Source organism: Seriola dumerili, unplaced genomic scaffold, assembly GCF_002260705.1.
Source record: "Seriola dumerili isolate Sdu_G_001 unplaced genomic scaffold, Sdu_1.0 BDQW01000590.1, whole genome shotgun sequence".
NCBI classification, from domain to species: domain Eukaryota; kingdom Metazoa; phylum Chordata; class Actinopteri; order Carangiformes; family Carangidae; genus Seriola; species Seriola dumerili.
Window position 1 is genome coordinate 166,558 of NW_019174845.1, and position 21,221 is coordinate 187,778.

The 21,221-nt window shown below is 40.3% G+C and overlaps 3 protein-coding genes across 3 annotated transcripts in view; 1 reads left to right on the forward strand and 2 right to left on the reverse strand.

Moving 5' to 3' along the window:
* Positions 1-6,624, reverse strand: part of LOC111236173 (collagen alpha-1(XXVII) chain A-like) — an 88,433-nt gene extending 81,809 nt beyond the window's left edge. The window contains exon 1 of the mRNA XM_022764825.1: positions 6,617-6,624. Coding sequence (XP_022620546.1) covers positions 6,617-6,624 — 8 coding nt within the window. The remainder of the gene's footprint in view (positions 1-6,616) is intronic.
* A 6,579-nt stretch (positions 6,625-13,203) lies between these two features.
* Positions 13,204-14,394, reverse strand: LOC111236182 (putative UDP-GlcNAc:betaGal beta-1,3-N-acetylglucosaminyltransferase LOC100288842). Its single transcript, XM_022764839.1, has 2 exons — positions 14,389-14,394; positions 13,204-14,298 (listed from the first exon to the last, which is right to left on the reverse strand). Exons 1-2 carry the CDS (start codon positions 14,392-14,394, stop codon positions 13,204-13,206), a joined length of 1,101 nt encoding a protein of 366 aa, XP_022620560.1.
* A 719-nt stretch (positions 14,395-15,113) lies between these two features.
* Positions 15,114-19,464, forward strand: psmd5 (proteasome 26S subunit, non-ATPase 5). Its single transcript, XM_022764841.1, has 10 exons — positions 15,114-15,297; positions 16,255-16,399; positions 16,483-16,596; positions 16,678-16,806; positions 17,153-17,262; positions 17,465-17,607; positions 17,823-18,014; positions 18,102-18,211; positions 18,310-18,450; positions 18,655-19,464. The coding sequence occupies exons 1-10, from the start codon at positions 15,125-15,127 to the stop codon at positions 18,910-18,912; spliced, it is 1,515 nt and encodes a 504-aa protein (XP_022620562.1). The 5' UTR covers positions 15,114-15,124; the 3' UTR covers positions 18,913-19,464.
* The last annotated feature ends 1,757 nt before the right edge of the window (positions 19,465-21,221 follow it).

Genomic DNA, 21,221 nt, shown 5'->3' on the forward strand with positions numbered 1-21,221 from the left:
TCCTTTTGGGGGGGGGGGGGGGGGGGGGGTCACACAACAGTCTTGTGCTAGAAGTAAATTCCCCATTATGTTATGTAACAAATAGATTTTGCAGTGCTGGAAGAACTCAATATTTTCTTCTTTTTTTTTGGTTTTCCTCAGTCGCCGTATGAAAATATTTTGGCAGAGCAAGATCATAGCCTGTAGGTTGGAAGGATGTTACTTAGAGCCTGAGATTATCAGAAACAGCAGAATCATCAACAGACTGTCAGCAGCAGGTTGACACATGTGACATGAAATTAAGGCTCTTTGACTGAAACAAGCACATGCAGAATCCAACATATTCATGAAATCCAGAACTTTATACTTAAAAGGGTGGAGCTCTTCCTGCTATTAAAAGACTATATTCAGGACGCCTCAGGGTTAGGAGGAATGCATGTGGGTGCATCTGGTGCGTCCACACTGTATGTATAACATAAACTGCAAACATGCATCAAAGGAAGTGGCACCCGTGAAGCTAAATATTGCACCCCCTGCTACAGAAAACGCAACACTGCTCACACACGCACAGCCTGCACTGGATTGGTATAACCTGACTTTTATATTCAACAAATATTTCTAAAGCTGCAGTCATTTCTAATACCTATCTGAGAAAAATGTAGAGGAGGGTAATAGGAAATACATTTAGAGCAGGCTGCTTTGAAAACTCAAAACACCATTTCACACACTACATTTCAACTCTGGGTAATCTTCAACTCCAAGATTACTGATTTACATTAATTAAGTGTCATTATGGTTGTTAGAAACAACACTTAATTTGTACAATTTAAACATTTATTTATATATTAAGAGGCATCCCTGCCAGAACTACACCAGACCAATTCATGGTAAATATTATATTCATTTACCACAAACTGAAAGGATGTGGACACCTAGGTTGGCAGGATTATTAGTTCTTCCACTGATATCTCAAATAAAGGAATAAAAGCTCTTTATTTACATGTATGCTGTTGCTGCTGGCGCTATCAGAAGCTACCTTTTAGTTATCAAGAGCCTGTTGCTGTGTTACTAGCTCCATGAGGCTGCTTAGGCACAGTGGTGATTTGAGCTAAATGCTTACATTAGCATGCTAACATGCTCACAATGACAATGTTAACATGCTGACAATGTTTACCATGTTAACAATATTAATTTAGCATGTTAGCATGGCAACGTCCCGATTTGCACAAAAAAAAAAGTACAACTGAGGCTGATGGGAATGTCACACACACACACAAAATTTAACCACCATTTAACCTTTGCTTTTATCATTTAAACATCTTGCTTTGAGAATAATCATGTAGCCTAATGTTGCACTCTTAATGCAGCAGGGTTGACTCCCAATACCAACAACGGGCAGGATTTGAACCAGATGCTGCACCACTGGTTCACCATGCTACCCGTTGCACAACAAAGTTCTCTCTGAGCGCTTTTCAGTCTTCAGATAAGGTGTTGGACTTCAATCAAACACTTCCTCAGAACAGAATTTCTTAGAGTCTTTACGTCTTTGGTCTGGGTGTTGGACTTCAAAACTCACAGAGGATTTAACCCACAACCTCAAAACTTCAGCGCAGTTTTCTAACAGTCTTGGTCCAACACTTCTGAGCTGTATTTCTTGAGTCTGTGTGTTGGACTGCAACATTCAGTGAGCCTTTAAGGATCCATGTCCTCAAACCTTCCAAGCACTCCTCTAACAGCCTGAGCTAATCATACAAAGACACTTGAGCAATATTTGATAGAGCGTTCACTTTCAGTATTGGATTGGAGCCAAGATTTCACAACCTAAGAGTGGTCCTCCAACACCCTGAGCTATCTCACCAAACACACTTGAGCTTTAGACTCTTTTGTTTGGACATATGACTTCAAACTTTGTTGAGCATCACAATGGTCAAACTGTATCTTTTGCATTCAGACATTGAAAAAAAATTATGTTGTACTTCAGTGGTTTAGTATAGCACTTCTTTAAGGTGGGATTCCATTGATGTTACACATTAAAGTCTGTTTGCAGGTATTGGGGAGCACTGATGCATAGTATATGGAAAAAGTTGTATAAAGCCCTTTGTGGCTCCTGAGGGGGCTGTGTGAAATCTGATAAACTGGAGCTGGAACTGGAGAACTCTGCAGCCTGCTCTATCTCTGCCTGGAGGTAGCAGGTCGAGGGTGCACTAGCTGCTAATAGCATAACAAACACAAATCTCCAACCGTCCTGTTGGAGACGAGTATAGTGGGTAAATTAGGTGCCAGGACAATGAAGAAGAATGCATGAAATGAAAAAGACGCTATCTCTGGTTTTGCTGCATTGATTTTCATCCTTTTTTAAAAGCCGACCATCATGAGTCCAACACTAGATATTAACTGGCATACTGTAGCAACAAAGGCTGAGATATCCTGACTTTTTAGTCCCTTGGCTCCAAAAACAATGGATCCAACATTCACTGTAATACAACTCCATACCATTTCGGTAAATGCCCACATCTTTCAAACTTTGCGCTTCTGGTTTGTGATGCCTTCTTTAAATATACGTTTGAAGTCCCCAAGCACAAGTCATGATAATCTTACTGAGATCATCAGATGACGTCTGGCTAATGATGACATCATCAGGGTTATTTTCTCAGACTTTGAAACACCCCTTTGCCTCATGAAAAATAGGCGGATACCCTTTAAAGAAATTAACTGCCCTCCCTTCAGTGGCCAGGTTGTTGTGGATTACAGCCAGATGAGATGAGTGAAGACCCTTTGACCAGACAACAGAGATGCACACCCTGCATTCTTTACATAGCATCTGACCAGTGACGAGTAGACTTGGCTACAACATCAAACCGGGCCCTAAAGCATCACTGGAGCCACAGGAAACAGACTCTGCTCAAAGTGTCACCATCACACTGGTGGTTGTTAACTAGTCAGCCCATTTATCTTTCTGTTTCTTTATCACTTGGGTCAATGCCTGCCTGGTTGTGTGGATGCAGACAGACAAAACACTGTGAGAAAGACAGCAGTGAAAACGAGGAAGCATCTTCCAGGATTAAAAGAAGAGGAAAACAGAGACAAAATAAGCGGGTTAGCAAGATACAATAATCCCAAAACCAGTTCACTGGCACCTGATCCAACAAACAGAATAATTTGGTACTAGAATAGGGCTTCCATAGCCGAGTACACCAAGTCAGAGCTATCATTACAGAATAGTTTCTTCCCTGTCTCAGTTAGAGACAATGGACTGAGTCCATTTTAGCACAGACATGTTTTTTTCCTCAAGCTGTTACCATCGACTGAAAGGTCCTTCAATTAAAAACAAAACTTAAAGGAATCTCAGTAAAAGAAAATTACAAACACAAGATAAAGTTCTGGCAGGAAGACCAATAAAAAGTATTATAAGATCCCCTATGATATAATGCACAGATAAAAGACACCAGTAAAACCCGCTGGCCATCAGAAGCTACAAATCTCAGTGCTATGAAACCTCTGCCTGCAGTCCTTGCAGTGGAAAGCAGCTTACTGCAGGGTGTCTCACGTCTGGCTGGTTGAAAGTCCTGTCTGAAACAAAACTCTATTCAGGTCAGATTAAGATCACATTCTGAGGGAGGACAATGCGACCACTGATCTGGGGCCAGGAGAAAGAGAGAAGATTACTTCACTGACTTGAGACTTGAGATACACTTTCTTCTAGACGACTGCTGTAGCTAGAAAGCAACAAAAGACAGAATCACAGTCACTTAAGGTCAATCTTTGGGCCTTTAAGAGTGAGTAAAGTTTTATAGACCCCAGTCAACTAATCTTATCAGTTAAATTGACTGTGACACACTTTTTTGATTACGCATAAAGTTGGAGAATGGGTGAAACGATTAGTTCATGACAACAGTGTTCCTACAGCCTTTTTCAAGGGGCGACAGCTAAGATGCTCTCCACTAATGACTCTTCAACTAAAGGAACAGTTCGACATTTCCAGACTTCAGCGTCCATATGGCAGCCACTTAGCAACAGCTGAGCGCAATGACGGTAAACAACGGGAAATAGTTAGCCAGGCCCTGTCCAAAGGCAACAAAAAAAATCTGCCTACCAGCACCTCTAAAGGTGCATAAATATCACTTGTTTGTTTAAACTGTACAAAAACCAAACTGTAAAAATAAAGTTTACCATCTTTAGGGGAGATTATGGTCCAGAGTGTTTCCTGCCTCTGAGCTCTAAGCTAACCAGCTACTGGCTGTAGCTTCATAACAAACAGATATGAGAGTGGTATTGGTTTTCTCACTGCCAGAAACACAAAAAAGCATTTTTCATAAAATGTCAGATTTGCCTTTACTCCCTCGGTTTCTCCATCAACCAGTATAGGATCTACATCCAGATGTAGATGCCATTCTGTGGGAAGGAACCCTGCGCTGATTGGCAAGTAATATAAGTGTGGGCTGACATGGTAACTCTTCACTGGAGGCATTTTGTAAGTGAGGTGGTGACCGCACTGTCACAAGGCCAACTTGTTGTGGCAGCAGCATCCACAGGAACTACCGAGAACGACAAAACAATAAAAGATAAAGTTGTAGGATGCATTTAGTTCCTATAGACAAAAATAGTAGTATAAATCTGCGGTCTGTGTACTATTGGATCTTTAAACCTCAACCAACCAACACAGACTCTACATACGTGCTTAAAGACAACTACCCTTGGCACTCTCATGGACTTTGGATACTGACTACCCATCAGCTCCTGTGGAGCTGCTGAGGAGGAAGCTTTAATGAGACGTGTTGGATGATGAGGTGGTTTTATTGGGAAACCCAGCTTTATAATTACTATTATTACAAGTCAAGCCTCCCTGTAAAACACTTAACATACACATATTCTCTGTCTCTCTCTTTCACCCTTTCCTATCCAGCTCAACTATGGTTATTACAGCACAGCAGTCCCTTGATGCTTGTTCTATTAGAACAGCATTTTAACATAAGACATTACAGTGCAAGGCAAGGGAGGAGCTACACAACCTCAACCAAACAAACAGTCATATTTGGAGCCATTTCTCAATGGAATAGTGTCTCCAATACTCCAAGAATCAGTAATATCTTCCTTTAATCCTCCCAATTAGCACTTCTATAAAGTAGTATAAACAATTAATACATGAGTTATTATGCAAAATGTAGTTGTAGCGGATATAAGGAAATCTTAAAGTGTTTATTAATGTATTCATCAACAATTATAATCTGTGCCATATCCATGATGTATAAACAATTGATGAATCACTGAATTTATAATATAGTTGTAATCAATAAATTATATTTACTTAAGAGGTATTTATTAATTTCTGAATACTTCCTCTAAGAACCAAGTAAAGTCCGTCACTGATAAAGGCCATGAGATGCATTTGAAAGCCCATGAAAATATCTAGTAAGTGGACATTGAGATAAGTTTGTCAAAATGTCTGTTTCTGATGTTAACAAAAGCTGTGAGTCTGTTTGTTTGAGTTTTGAACACATTTATAATAGTTTTAAACCTGCCTATGAATCATTTGGATATATCAATAATCTATAATAGTTGATAATGTATTCTAACACACTAAAAGGATTTGTACATGTGTTCATCATATATGATTACATACATATTATATTGTTTTAGTAATCGTTTATTGACTGATTATACACCAGTTATGGGTCGCTAAATGATAAATTATACTTGTTAATCAATAAACCCTTAAAAATGTGTTATAAACTATTTATTAAGGCTTTAAATGGTGCTTATAAATGCTAAATAGAAGGCTAAAGACAAGTGTTTCCCAAAAATCTATTAAAAGAGGTTTTAAGAAACAACTAAAAGAGGTTGATTTCGAAAACAGGCTTACAAAATAAAGTATTCTTTCGCTTTATTGGCGGTAAGGATATGAAAATTAATTAAGATTTATTATTATCATCATTTGTGTTTTACTGTATGTCTTGCTATATTCAATGACTGTATGTCATATGTTTGGCTTGCATGGATTCGAATGCTTTTGAAAGAAAGATAGGGGAGAGTAGCTGCATGTAGGAGAACATTAGAGTAATGCAGTGTTAACAGATGTCTTGATCATATTTAGCATTTGAGACAAAGTAGAGGGGAAAATACTGCATAACCACACCAGAGCCCATCAGCAAATACAGTACAAGCCTCTAATAATATGTGATCCTATATGCTCTATTAAAGACAGAGTCTCCACCCAGCACTGATCCTGACAGCAGTGACTGAGGATCCCTTTGACAAACTAGTTGCTGGTTTCTGCACAAGCTGAAGCTAAACTGCATTGCTGGCTTGAATTTGTATGAAGACACAGCTGAATTATTATTAAGAGATGGAAAATAGGGAAAAGCGATGAAGAATGCAAACTCCAAAAAATTGCCAAGGGGCCTTTCCAACCAGCATTCATTACCATTATCTAATAAATAATCTAACTTCATCAAAAAATTTACAGAATCTGGACATTTTTGATTTTAAATTTCCACGATGGTAAAACATAAATATGAAGAAAAAATAAAACCTAAATAAACTAAAACTAAATAACTTCAACAATGTCACATTGTAAATAACCAACATTATGAGGCCAGTGCTCACCGACACTTTAAGACCCTGTAGGGAGGTTTCCTACTGAGCCATGTTGGCAACTTAGCGACTTTCTCACTAGTCCAAGTCTAACCAAGTCTGCAGCTGTACTCGTGTTCAGCTCGACCTCAGTACCAAAAACTTGCTTAATGCACTTAATTTCATCTAGACGGGGGGGGGGGCGGGGGGGGGGGGCTATAGAATGCATAATTAAAACACAAGAAGTCAAAAGCAACTGCAATGTAGGAGAGTTACAAACTCCTGGCTTGGCAAAGTTACCGAAACCTCAAAGGAAAGATTGTGGAGTTTACAAAAAGGGAAAGGAGAAGAAACCACATATGTCGTCAAAAAAAAAGAGGGTTTATCCTTGAGGTTACTGCTTCTACGTAAATGAACGTAGGCTGGAGGGCCACATGAATACCGAGCTTCTGCTGTGAACATAAAACAAGAACAGAATCTCAAAAGGATTGTACACTCATGTATAAAAACGCACACTGTATGTTCTCATGAATGACACATGTGCACATGCAAAATTAAAATTACCTACAATTATTTCTTTCATCAGTTGAGACATTAACGCCTACTGACCCTCCCTTCAAATCAGTGGCAGTGGAGCCCCAGACTTCTTTCATCGGTGTAAACAGTCTAAATAAAACAGTGTTTCTCTGGTTTGATGAGTCCTTCCCTGCGGAGATGCGTCTCTCTGAGGGGAAGCATTCATCTGAGCACTGCACCACCCACATGCAGTTTACCGACCCCTCGACCTCACATTAACAATCTCTGCAGGCTGTGTTATGAGTGTGTGTGTGCATGCGTTGGAGTGTACATGTGGTTTGGAGGGTCTGATGGCTTTCCCGCACTGCGGACCTGGTTTCCACTTTCTCCTGGAAACTCCTGTCCAACCTCGACAGAGTTTTTGAGCCAGTAGGTTGTGTTGATGATTTTTTTGTAAAGAATAGATGCACTCAAACGCTTTTGGCAACTTTTTCAGTTCCACAGTAGCAAGAAAACAAACCCTTTTGAGTTTGTGGTCCTAAGTAAAGTATGTTTTTTGTGAGTGTGGACATAAGACCATGAGTTACACTCTGCTATGGACTTAAGGAATAGTTTGACATCTTCGAAAAATACACTTATCTCCTTTCTTTCCTACAATTAGACAAGACGATACCACTCATATATGGCAAATTCCTTACAGGCAAGACTCACCACATGGCAACCTCAGGCAGTTATTTCAGGCTAACAAGACCAAGCCTCAATGTAAATGAATGGGGAGAGCGCAATAACTTCACTTTCAATGGTTACTGGGACATAAAAACTGCATGTACAAAACTGCCAGTAAAATCTGATAAGAATGACAAGAGATATAGAAATGGTATGGTTCCTCTTGTCCCTGAAGATTTTTCCTTAATGATTTCTATTCACTATTAGCAGTCCAACACCAGTATAAAAATAAAAATATAAATATCCTATTCTCCTCTTTGCTATTTGGGTGCTTCATTGGAAATTGTGTCACAAGTGGGACTGTAGCGACCATAAAATGACAAGTCAAAAACTAAAGCATCATGGTGCCAGTTTACAGACTAGACAGACAGAGAGGTGAGAGGCCAAGGATCATGTGGTGCCAAAGCCATGGATCAGAGGTGTTGATGCTAATAAATTCCGATTAATCCTGGAGAGCGATCCAGGTTCACACTGATGGTATGCCAGTCAAATTGTTGCCATGACTGGTCACCAGCCAGAATGATTATAGACATGCTGAGATGTTATTCTTTGAATACCTTGGCCCGATGCAGGAAGACAGACAGCCAGGAAAAGCTTTGCAGACACAAGGGAACCTGGCCAAGGTGGAGTAGAGTGTTGCTGTGTGAACATCTGGCAGGAGAACAGAAGAGAAAAAGGTTGTAAAACACACAAACATTTTGTTTGGTTAGCTCGTGGTGCTGGGATAGAGGCCAAACCTTCCTTTTGTGGAATTTGGGGAGAGAAGCAGTAGTTTGAGTGGTATTTAAAGGACATAAAATTGCTGGAAATCTAAAATGCAAGTGAGACGGACACATTTCCTGCTGTACCAACTATGGTGTGATCACACCTCTCAGTCACGCTAAAGCAACAATAATGATAACGCAAATATTTCTACTCTGGAAAAAGGGTGGCATACATTTATGTTAATGTTTAGAGTACTGAAAGCATTCATGATCATTATGTTACCTGTTCCCTGATGTTTATGGATTAGTGACACAATCTTTTATGCATGTAGACATCAGCCATTTTTTTAGGGGAATACAGTATATGCATCACACTTCCAAAGAGATACACAGATTTGGAATAAAAGATTTGACATAAAGAATCCTTAGTTAACTGTGAGTTTTCGTCACAGGCTAAACATATACTGCACAGAGGCATACAGAGGAGACTTGGTTGCCTGGCCAGTGTATTGCTATAACTCATATTGGGCACTAGATGTCCTTGTTGGCATGGTGTATTCAGTAGTCTGAACCTTGTCCTGGAATTAGTGTTTAAATGACACAAAATCTTGGTTTCAAGTTTGGTAAATCTATCTGATGGTTTGTCTTAATCTGCCATTTAGGCCTTAATCTACTAAACTACTACCAGAATGAATAAAATGATGCCTGAAAACAGGAAAGTGGACAATATTTTCAGATTAATTTCGTTCTGTGATATTTTAAAATCGACAATTTTATCAGACCCAGATCAGATTCTTCAGATTAATGCCATCTTTATTAATAGATAACTTTAATTCAATTATGATTTTTTGTCAAGCTTTTAAAAAAAAAAACTGGACCGGGGGGACTGAGGGAATGGAAGCAGGGAGCTGGATTTTGTACACAGTGATGGTGATGATGATGATGAAGAAACATTGTAAATATACCGCATTTCATACTCCCCCCCTATGTCTTTACTCCTATTTATGTTTATTGGTGGTTGCTGTGCCACCTACTGGTAGCAACTGTATTTTTCCGGATACATCCTGAATGGTGTAGTGGATTTTCAAGCCCACGCTGTCGTCCATCTTTAAAATCCACAACACCTTTCAGGATCTGCAGGTGGAGATGAAGGCAAACAGAACCACCTCCTCTCTAATTGGACTCCGCTTTGTGATTGGACTGTCATTGTTCAATCAGATTCAGGTGTGAAAATATGGTCAAAATTTGTACTTGTAACTGCAGTGTCACACACAGTTAATTTGAGCCCATACAGGTGCGGGGTGTAGTCATGCACGTGACTTACCATTTCTTGCTAGTTGTGGGGGGCCAAGGTGTGGTACTGTCCTGAGGTGGACTCTGACATCCCTGTGAAAACATGTAATTATACTAAATAAAATGACTTTCCATTGCAGGGCAAACAAGGACATTTTAAGCAGCCCTTCAGAATACATTATTGACAAGCACAACCACCAAGGGTGACCTTCAAAAGTAAAGCTAACAATTTTGACTTTTTGCAGACATCTGATGCACACCAAATTTCTTAGCAAGAAAAACAAACAAAAATACTTCCCTTTACTGATTTTTAAGTTGTGATATACAAACGCCCATTTTATTTTCTGGCCAGTAGATGTCGTACTTTTCACATGAAGAATCAAGAAATGAACCTGACCCCCGACCATTTAGCTGTGAAAGTAAACTCAACACCGGCGTCGCTGTCGGACTTACTTTCGGTACCTGGCAGTTGATTTATTCCTTACAAACAGGATGTAACAAGGTGAGTGAAGTTTTCTTGAGGAGGAGATCCGAGTATTTCACTTAGCGACCGCGGACTGCACACAGACCCATGCATCAGACTATTGTCTCCATCTTGTTTTTGTCATCCGTATTTAAAGAAATAATGGCGCGCTTTCGGGCAAATGCCCGTATGAGGGCAGTGTATACACGGAGCCAACGGCGCGTTTCTGTTCAACCTACTTCCGTAATCGACACAGGTATGAGAGCAGTTTCTGCGTATGTTTCTCCCCCAGTTCATTTTTCTCATTCTTTTGTTATTCATATTATTCTGGCTAAGACTCGGCCGGGTCTGGGCTGAGAGATCCGGCTGAAGTGCGGTCCGGTTGTTTGCAGAGTCCAACAACCCACAACCAGGCCTGAAGTGCACCATGCCACGCGACCCTTGCCATTTCAGGCAGTGAGCCTAAATGGCTTTTGTTAATTTCCTGCAATTTTCCCCATACCAGCCCTCCCCTTAAATGCAGGATAGAACCATAACTGCTCTTTTAGTAAATGACACATCCGCACAACATGAGCAGGCTACTCACATTATCCTGGAAACCGAGAGTAAAGCAGAAAACATGAAGCAAGAATCCAGAAAGATAGCAGCTGCAAGTAAAACAAAAGTCCATGAACTTCAGCTGTGAGTGAAAGAAGGTTAAATATTCATAACCTGCAGCAAAAATCCAGCAAACGGCAGCAATAAACTGCAAGTTAAAGTGCAACAGCAGCTGTGGAGGAAGTTTATGTTACTAATAATTGCACAACATTCACAACCGTACAGTTCATTCATTTGGAAGCAATTCTGACTAAGTAAAAGGCTTAAATATCACATTTGTTATTCCTGTGCCCAAGGACAGTTAAGTCTATTGGGAAACATCACACTCACTCTGTCCCAAAGCCATAAATCAGAGAATCCTCAAATGGGGCTACTCCACACACAACACAAGGGGCACTCACTGTTTTTTAGTACAAGTGGATGTATATTCCATTAAAATATCAATCAATGTCATAAGTGACACATGAAAATGTAGAATGCAGGAATTGCATTACTTTTTTATTGAACCCCTAACATGAATAGCTATTTAGTGCCAATGATGAACAGCAAAAAAACGTACTCTAATCTGGAAGTGTAGACTTGCTTGCAGATGTCAAAAACGTCTAAGCTGTCATCAGTCAGGTTACTGAAGTTATATAGCAGAAATTACTTTGAGCCACTGGGGGAAATAAGTTACCTTGCTAACCACATCATCTACAGTATCTGTTTAGTTTAAACTCTAACAGGTCTCATCCAGATATTGAATTGGATATAAAGTTTAAGATAAAATCTGGAAAGGTCCAGAAACATTCATGAAACTTGAACTGTCACTGTGTAAAAACTGTGAATGGGATTTCTATGGAGATAGATTTGTCTCAATGTTTTTTGTGTGAACAGATTGACAATTCATGTGTAAATGTGTAATCTGTAAATATCTGCAGGACTGAGCGGTTCAGCAGATCCTTTCTCCCCACTGCCATCAGGCTGTATAACACCACAGCCAAAGCCTGTAGCTCATGACCTGGACCATGAATCTAGACTGCATATACAGGTATGTGCGAGCCTCCACACCAATATCCACCCACACAGGTGTTATTAATTATTGTGCCTGATTAGACTTCCTCCCAAGACTGCGTGTGCATGCACAGATGTATATCTCCCTGACTCACCTACTTGTTATTTTAGCATGTGCCGTAAGAGCAAGAAAACATCTTTAGGCCTTTTTAAACCACACAATTGGAATTATCACAGCAGGAAAAACACATGTGCGATTAATAACATTAATGATATCTGCATCCCATTTAGGTTTGTGAAATCCAATACTGACATTTGTGCACCGAACAGCTAAGGAGCCGTCATCATTATCATTAGTTTCATCTGTGCTTCTCTGGAATGATGAATTAAAATGTTTGCCATGGTAAAACATTTATGAGTACATGGAGTCTATAACCTCACAGACCCTGAAACCGAAGAAGCTAAACAGAATTCACCCATCTGTGATTTTATCATTTACACCTGTGCTTTTTTCCCACTGAGACATGTAAAAATGTCTTCAAGGCATATTCCAATCATATTTTCACTTAAACTTCAGCGTGAGCAGAGGTTCAATCAGCCAGAATGACTCAAAATATCTGCGTGGGTGTGCAGGGCCTTTAAAAGTGAGGACAACAAGATCCTGTGAAATCTGACCCTTCGAAGAATAAAAAGAAGAAAAAAAGTACACTACTCATTAGTTAAGCAGGAAAGCACAGGTGAAATTACAAACACTGATGACAGCTCCTTTCTAGCAATTATTACAAAGCAATGCAACAGTTAATAATGTTATCATTTACAGCTGTCTTTGACAAATCAAAGTGTTTGCTGTGAAAAAGGTATATTTGGCTTTAATTTCACTTCACATTTTTATCTTTCTCTTCATGTCTGCCTCCTCTGCACTGGCTCTTGGAAAACACCAGTTTAAATACAAGATAAAGACAACATTATGTACATGGAAATAAACATAAGTGGATTTTGTTTTTGTGGAAAATCTGCAAAATTCACTCGAGAAAAAAGAATTAATGTCTCTACTGAATTAGAAGTCAACTTTGCACTGCACTCTTATTTACATAAACCTGGCCCTGTGGATACACAATGTACACACAAAATAAACAATGTATTACAATATTTCACTTTCTCATTATAGTGATCTGAGCTGTCACACCAAGACTCTGATCTGAAATTAACACAATTAAAGCAAACACTGCCACCCACATGCACAAGGACAACAAACTTACACACACATTCCTTTTGTTTCTTTAAACCCAACTTCCTGTCAGTTTCTGTCTCTCTTGTACTTACAAACTAATCACACACACACTCCGTCAATTAACCATGCAATTAAGCTTGTCCCTGGGAGTTGAAGAAGGACAGTTTATCCAGGTATGTAAGGGCCTTGCAAGTCACCAGGCCGTAGTAGGTCTGTAACAGGGAGCATCTTCCACCCTTCTGTCCCAGGTCTGCCCACACTGTTTCTAGTTCATGGTTTCCCATTCCTGCTGAACTGAAGAGATAGCGGTAGCAGCAGGTGTTGTAGCGGATATGTTTCTCTCCTGAGAACCTAGCACTGTGGGTTGGTGACACACCAGCCCTCTGAGAACAAAGGCCCACAAAAACATCAGCTTTCACAGGTGCACGGACAGCTGCAGACGCTATGTACACTTTCCGGACCACATCTTGGGATAAAACATAAGCCGTTCCATCACAGTATTCAGGCAGGTACTTGTCAGGGTATAGAACTGGGGGCAGGTAGCCAGGACTATTGGGGTCTCTATCAGGTGAGTCTCTCTGAATCACCCTACCTAGATAAAGGTCCTCAGGGTGCCTGTGTAGCCCAAGCAGGTAGTCTCCGATGGCAGGGAGGTTGACAAACACAGAGTCCTTGGTCAGCAGAACAAAGCGTGCCAGAGGACAGAAGGTGATCACCCAGCGGAGTGCCAGCACAGTCCTCTCTGTTGGGCCACGGAGGGACGAGTCGGCCACAGCATGACCCTGAACCATGTCCCCAAAGCGGTCAGACTCTATCACGAGGGCGTCTTGTGCAGCAGAAGTCTTAGTTGATCCTAAGAAGAACAGTACCCTCACTGGGAAGCCTTCGACAAGTGTTTGGTTGGCCCATGATCTCCTGACTGCATCTCTTTGAGTGATATTACCTGGGGAGCTGAAAACTAGTGTAAGGAGGAAGAGGTCTGAGTTACTGCAGGCATCAGGGTTAGCGATGGGGTAGGCCTGGGACACATTCTCCCTGGCGTTGCTCAGGTCTAGTTTCCTCGCTTTCTCTCTTACATCAACGACAGTGCCATCAGTGTAGACAGCAGGTGTGGGCTGCAGGAGGTACTCCTCGACAAAGTCAGCCCCAAACAACAAGGCATGGAAGAGGAGAACGTTGAAGAGAAGGAAACACCACTGGTGGGTACGCAGCTTGCACAGAGAGCACTGGGGTATGAGACAGAAAAGGGGGGATAATTAATTACTGCAGTCAATCTTAAATGAAAATTTATAAGCTGCAAAGAATTTACACTGTACCTGCATGACATCTGCTTCACTAGCCTTGTTTCTCTGGGTGTTTTAGCTGTAGGTGACCAGAGGACCTCCTGCTGCTCTGAGTTCTACAACAATACCAGCTAACAGACAGGGTTTCCACTTTCGTGAAACTCTATCTACAAGGTAACCCTGCACCCCAAGCCCCATGTTACAAGCCTCAAGCAGAGGAGTGTATCTTGCCTCATTCATACAATATTAATGATACCTAGAAGGAATAATTGGATCAGACCTCAAGGACATTAAGGATCCCCTCCAGACACGTCTGAGACCTATAAAAATACTCGCATATGAAAAATAAACTAGTTGTGTGTCAAACATCTTAAACTCAGTTTTTCCATCCACAGATAAAAATAATCCCCTCTGCACATATATCAGTAAGAAGCAGGACACTTTTTTTTTTTAATGGTGGGGGACTTTTCAGACAATACAACTTTCATCAAATGTATTCAGCTGTCAGTAATAGTTTACTTATAATGCAAATAAAAACAAAGTTTACATTACAGGATTTTAATGTCCCTTCCCGTGTTAGGGCCCTGGGTACTTTGCTCCACTCTTGCCCTACGGACTGTATCTATTGGTTTTAGACTGAAGTGGTTCCTGAAGCCTCCCACTCAGTCCAGCAGGTGGCGGTAACGCGCCATAACGTTGGAAAAAATTGTGAAGCAGAAGAAGCTGAGGCGGATACTGGTGCCGGTAGTTTCCCCAAACATTGACAGACATGGCTGCTTCCATTGAGAGTCTACTGGAGGAAATCTCCGGTGTTGAAGACCCACTTGAAGAGCTACAGAGTTTAAAAACAGCTTTATTATCGATACCTGTCAGCGCATTGAGAGACTCAGTGAGCGGGCAGCGATTCGACGTGATATTCTCCCTGTTAAACTCAAATCAGAGGTTGGTTTAGCACAGTGCGTCTTGTTTACACTGTTAAACAAACTGTTTGGGTGTTATCTGCTGAGTCTTGTGACTGACAGGATTCAGGATGTATCATTAGTGTCACTAAGTTAGTATACCGGTAGGTTAAGTTGTGTTTGCTTAAGAGAAAACGCTGCATTTGACCTGTGCTAGTTAGTCGTTAGCAAGCTAACTGGCTACAATGCTACAAAGAATATACAGTGCAGTACAGGCGTGAAGTGACTCATTTCCGTAATATAGCCCTTTACTCCTGATACTTAGATTTACAACGAAATGTCTGAAAGTTACATGAGTGACTTCCATATTTCAGGTGTTTTTAGGGGTGTGCAGTTGCCCCTTTTTTGACACGGTGCAGATGGAGGGGGTCCAATATGGACATGAACATCATCCTCTAGGTAGCGCTGAAAGTTAGCACTGAAGCTACAGAGTCAATGTTTAGTTTCAGGTTGTGTGTGTGTGCCGGAGTGTGGAGCTAACCAATAAAAGTATGTAACTGTCCAAACAGTCACAGTACAGATTTACCTTTTCATAACGAATTAAATTCCTTATTCTTTTTTTTAATGGTTAAGTAATTAACTCGAGGCTTTGGCGGTCAGACAAAACAAGCAATTTGAAAATGTCAGCTAGGGTTGCAATGAATGATTATTTCCATTATTGAATAATCTGACAAGTATTTTCTTTACCAATTGTTTTGTCTATAAAATGTCTATAAAATTTGAGAAGCTGAAACCAGCAAATGTTTGGCATTATTACTGAAAAAGTGACACAAAATCAGTGTTATCGAAGGGCTTATCACTGCAGATCTAATGTCAACTTGCTCTGAGCAATTGTGAAAGTATATTTTCTAACATATGTAGACAAAATGATTAATTGAGAAAAGAATTGGTAGACTAATCACTATGAATAAAAAATGACTAATGTGAGCTGCATTCACAGGGCGCAGGTGGAGCTGTGTGTGGACATCCTTGAACGCATTTTAATGGCCCTCAGCCCTGAGCACCTGGCCCAGAACTACAGAGTGGAGCTGCAAGCTGGTCTGAACCATCCTAATGAAACTGTTATGATACTGGCCTTGACACAGGTAGGCTGCTCACAAACACACACACAAACACGGAAAGTTGCCCATAAAGCATTGACAAGGGTATTTCTGTTTTTCTCTGGCAGATTGGCAGAATGGTGGAGCACCCCAATGCTGTCACTGAAATCCTCAACAACCACGACATTCTTCGAGCGGTGATCCAGTGCATCGCAGCGGAGAAAATGGCTGTGGCCAAACAGGTGATGACTGCGGCACTGAAATTTCCTGCATGAGATTTTAAATGAATCTACAGTGGGTGCAGTAACTGTTTTATTTCTTAGGCCATTCAGTCCCTGTCTAAACTGAGTCACTCCAAGCCTGGATTAGACAAATTGTTCCAGAGCGACTTGCTGAAAGCCATGAAGGATGTGATGGCCACAAGTGACATTGTCAGATACAGAATATATGAGGTATGTTCAAATGTGTGTTGCCTTGTGACTGATGATACATAAGTGTCCACTTTTTTTGTATGACATAGTTTTTTAAATGACATTTATTTTTGATGGAATCAGTAGAAGGTATGACTAATCAGCACAAGAAATCATGCCAGAACGTGGGCAATGTTGATTGAAGTTTTAATGTATGACAAATGAGCTTGTAGGCATGCACATGGACACAGTTGGGTGACTGCTGAACTTTAAGTTAGTTTTTTTCATCGTTTTAATAAAGTCGTCCAACAGTCAATTAGTAGGCTCTGTAACCAGCTGGAAGATTGCAAACACTGCATTGCTGACTTGCTTTTCTTGCTGCTTGCAGCTGGTGGTGGAAATCTCGTCTGTTTCCCCCATTTCTCTCGGTTACTGTGCCAACAGCAGCCTCATTTCTCAGCTCATCGGTGAACTCACAGGTGATGACGTTTTGACCAGGTAATCAGATGAATCATACTTACATTAATCATACAGGGTCATAAATTGATATAGTCTGCGAAAACATGCAACAGATGTGTTTACTGAATAGACTAACATAGTAGATTTACAGTATGGACGATCAGGATGACAATATTATAGATAGACTGCAAACATTTATGAAGAACATGATTCAGGAAATGTTTTTAATCTTTTTCACTAGGGCCACAGCTATAGAGATGGTGACTTCTCTAGCCCACAGTCAGCATGGCCGGCAGTATTTGTCCCAGCAGGGTATCATGGACAAGATCTCCAACATGATCAGAGGAGCAGAGACGGACCCTTTCTCCTCCCTCTACCTGCCTGGTGAGTCAGTATAGAAAAGTGTTTCAAGAAAACTCATCCAATACATCCAAATTCCTTTGGCTACGCTCAGCAGACACTATTCTCTTTGTGATCTGGCAGTCCAGGCTACATGTGACTCAATCATGAAAACATGCTAAAGTTTAGTTGAAGTATTAATTGTTTAAGTCATTCAGTGCTGCATTATTCAGCATTATATGCAAATATCTCTCCTGTAGGTTTAGTGAAGTTCTTCGGGAACCTGGCCATTATGGACAGCCCACAGCAGGTTTGTGAAACGTACCCAGCCTTCCAGAACAAGGTGTTTGAGATGGCTCTGGACCCGGACCCTGTGATGATTGGGGTGGCTCTGGACACTTTGGGCTTACTTGGATCTACTGTGGAGGGAAAGCAGGTCCTGCAGAAAACAGGTTCGTTGTGTTGCGTTTCTTATTTTTCTTAAGGTGTTATAGCTGATCTCTTTGGATGTTTGTGTCTAATTCTTTGTGTGTCCTCAGGAGAAAAGTTCAAGGCCGTGTTGTCAAGAATGAGCCAACTCGCCAGCTCTGGAGCTACGGAGCTCAGAGTGCGCAGCTTGGATGCCATATCACAGCTTCTCGGTCTAGAGGTATGTGTGTGCAACATAAGTGTTTTTTGTGTCTTTAAATGCCATCTTCAGGAAAAAAATGTTGCTAAGTTTATGAATCTATGATGCTTTTATTGCAGTCAGAGCAGCAGACAGAAGATCTTTTGGCCCTGACAGAGTCCTGGTTCCACGTTTTGTCTAAACAGCCCATGGACATGATTCGTAACATCAGCACTCAGCCGTTCCCAGAGCTGCATTGTGGGGCTCTGCGGATATTCACTGTGAGTGCTGAGCTGAATCTAGCTACCATAATTTCCTGTTTGTGTTACGGAGTGATTCCCTCTAAAACAAGAAGGGAGAGTTTGTCCTGTTTTATTTATGCTTTGTATATTTACACAAAAGCTCATTGCTATCACCATTGCTCTGGTAATACGTGTGTTTTCATTGGTGGATATACTGAATCTCTGTGTGTATGTGTGTTCCAGGCCATTGCCACTCAGCCATGGGGTCAGAAGTTAATGATCAGAAATCCCGGATTCATGGAGTTCATTTTGGATCGTTCAACGGGTCAGACTAAGGAGGCCAAAGATGCTAAGTTTGAACTGGTGGGGTCACTTTTGTCTTCATCAACATCTGCCGAGATACTGGGCAGCCAGAATTACATCCGTCTGAAAACTTACCTCAGAGAGGGACCTTACTATGTTTCAGCCGTGGCCTCAGTCAGCACAGAAGGAGCAGACTGATTCAAACGCACTCAGATACACTTCATGGGTTTCTAGGTAATTCTTAAGTAACGGGTAAGTGCCGAACTAATCTTAAGTGTGGGTTAATATATTATGCTCTGCTATAATAAACTCATTCTCTGGTAAATACAAAAAACCTTTTAACAAAAAAGGACATGGTGTTAACTTGCTCAGTTGATTTAAACTTCCTCACCTTTTCAGCATAAATCAACGTATTATCTTATGAATGTTCAACAGTAAACAACTCAACTGCATCAAGAAACATTTAACTTGTAAAGGAAGCTTGAAGTACTTTGGAAGTACTGTGTCTCAGTTTGAGTTTAGAGATTGTAACTTTTGTCACACAAAACCTGTGATACAAACGTGGGGGGGTGAAGTTTGGAGGATTTAGGCAGTTCAACAGCAGGGAGGTTCTAATGAAAGATGCCATTGAGCTGCATTTTGGAAAATGTTGAATCAAGTGTTTTTGTAGTTTGACACAGAGACTAAAAGCGAGGATATCCCGAATTGTGATGCTTGATTTTGACTATTAAAAAAAAATCTGTCTCTTGAGAGTCTTCAAGCTATATGAATATGCAACACTAAATTGCTAGAGTATCACCTTTTAACAGAAAAACTGATTGCAACACTTTTGAAACAAGACGACTCTCCATAATGGACAAGTCCTAAACATCCACACACAAATGCAATAAACTTGGCGTCATTATGCTGGCAGCAGAGGAATGATATGTTAACACGTTTAGTTTATGTGACCAACCACTTGAGCAAGGAGTCTTACACAATGTAAAATGTTACCGTCCAGTGTTCACCATCCAGGCACCAAAACAGACAAATACACATCATTGTACACTGTAGCTTTCAAACAAAACTGGCCTCGGACCAAAAACATCATTAATCAAACCACTACTCTGCACATTCTTCAGACACTGATTTAATATTTTGTGTCAAAAATAGTTTTGTTTAGTAGATAGAATGAATTTCTTTTATTAAAGCGGATTCAGTCTGACAGAGGATGTGTTGTGCTTACTTTTAATTTTTTGCACAAAGGTTGCAGCAAAATATTACACCCAGAAATGGGACTGTGGAGGTTTTCAAATAAGAACCTTGGTGGTTTTAAAACAGCAATTTAAGTTTTTTGGGGTTTTTTTGTATCTAATGAGATGATTGTTAAAATGTCATGATTTAGGAGGATACAGCAGAAATCTCTATTTCTGAAATCTCTATTTCTGCTTGGCAGCTACAGTTTATGTATTTAATTTAAAAGCCTATTTGTTTGTACTGCATTAAAGTTTTAAGTGTTTTATAGGTTTTCATTCTCCCAGTCCATGGTGAATTAAACCACACATTTAGGCAAATGCCATTTGTGTGGTTGATCCTACCCAATTTGAGATTCAGTTGTTCTGTTCATTCTCCACTAGAGGGCAACAGTTCAACTCTGCCTCCCTCAGACAATGGGTTTACACATCTATGAGTACAGCCATGGTCTATCAGCGGTCAGTCTTAAAATCCAGGCCCTTTAATCAGTGATAATACCACACTGAAATATCAGAAAAATATACTATAATTATCAAATGTCTCCTGATTGATATATTTTTATATTTGACATTTATGGATTGATAATACTGATGCATCAGTACAGTAGCTGCTCAAGATGGAACTAGTTTTAACTGCCTTGTATATAGTAGGTTATTTTAGTCCAGTGGTTCCCAACCTAAATGTTGATTAATGGGCTGGAAAGAAAAAAAATGTTTTCGTCACAATTCTGTTTTAAGTTTTTGTACTTTTCTCTAGTCTATTTGGGCCCTGAGGAGGGGAAATTGCTTTTGGTTGACCCGCTCAGAACTCAAAAGACATGTGAAACATGACAAGGGGCCAAAATTATACACTGCTCATCTGTAAGGGGCCCCAAGCCAAAAACGATTGGGAACCAGGGCTTTAATCTGGAACAACACATTGCATTTTATAAGATTTTAAGTGTCAATTCTTAATCCGAAAAGTAACGACAGCTGGTGAATGAATATAAAAGCTAAAAATGGAAAATACTAATAATAAGTGCAAGTACTCAAAATTGCACTTAGATATGAGTTATAGTGCACTACAAGCCCACATTATATATATATATAAAACATGACAAGGGGCCAAAATTATACACTGCTCATCTGTAAGGGGCCCCAAGCCAAAAACGATTGGGAACCAGGGCTTTAATCTGGAACAACACATTGCATTTTATAAGATTTTAAGTGTCAATTCTTAATCCGAAAAGTAACGACAGCTGGTGAATGAATATAAAAGCTAAAAATGGAAAATAC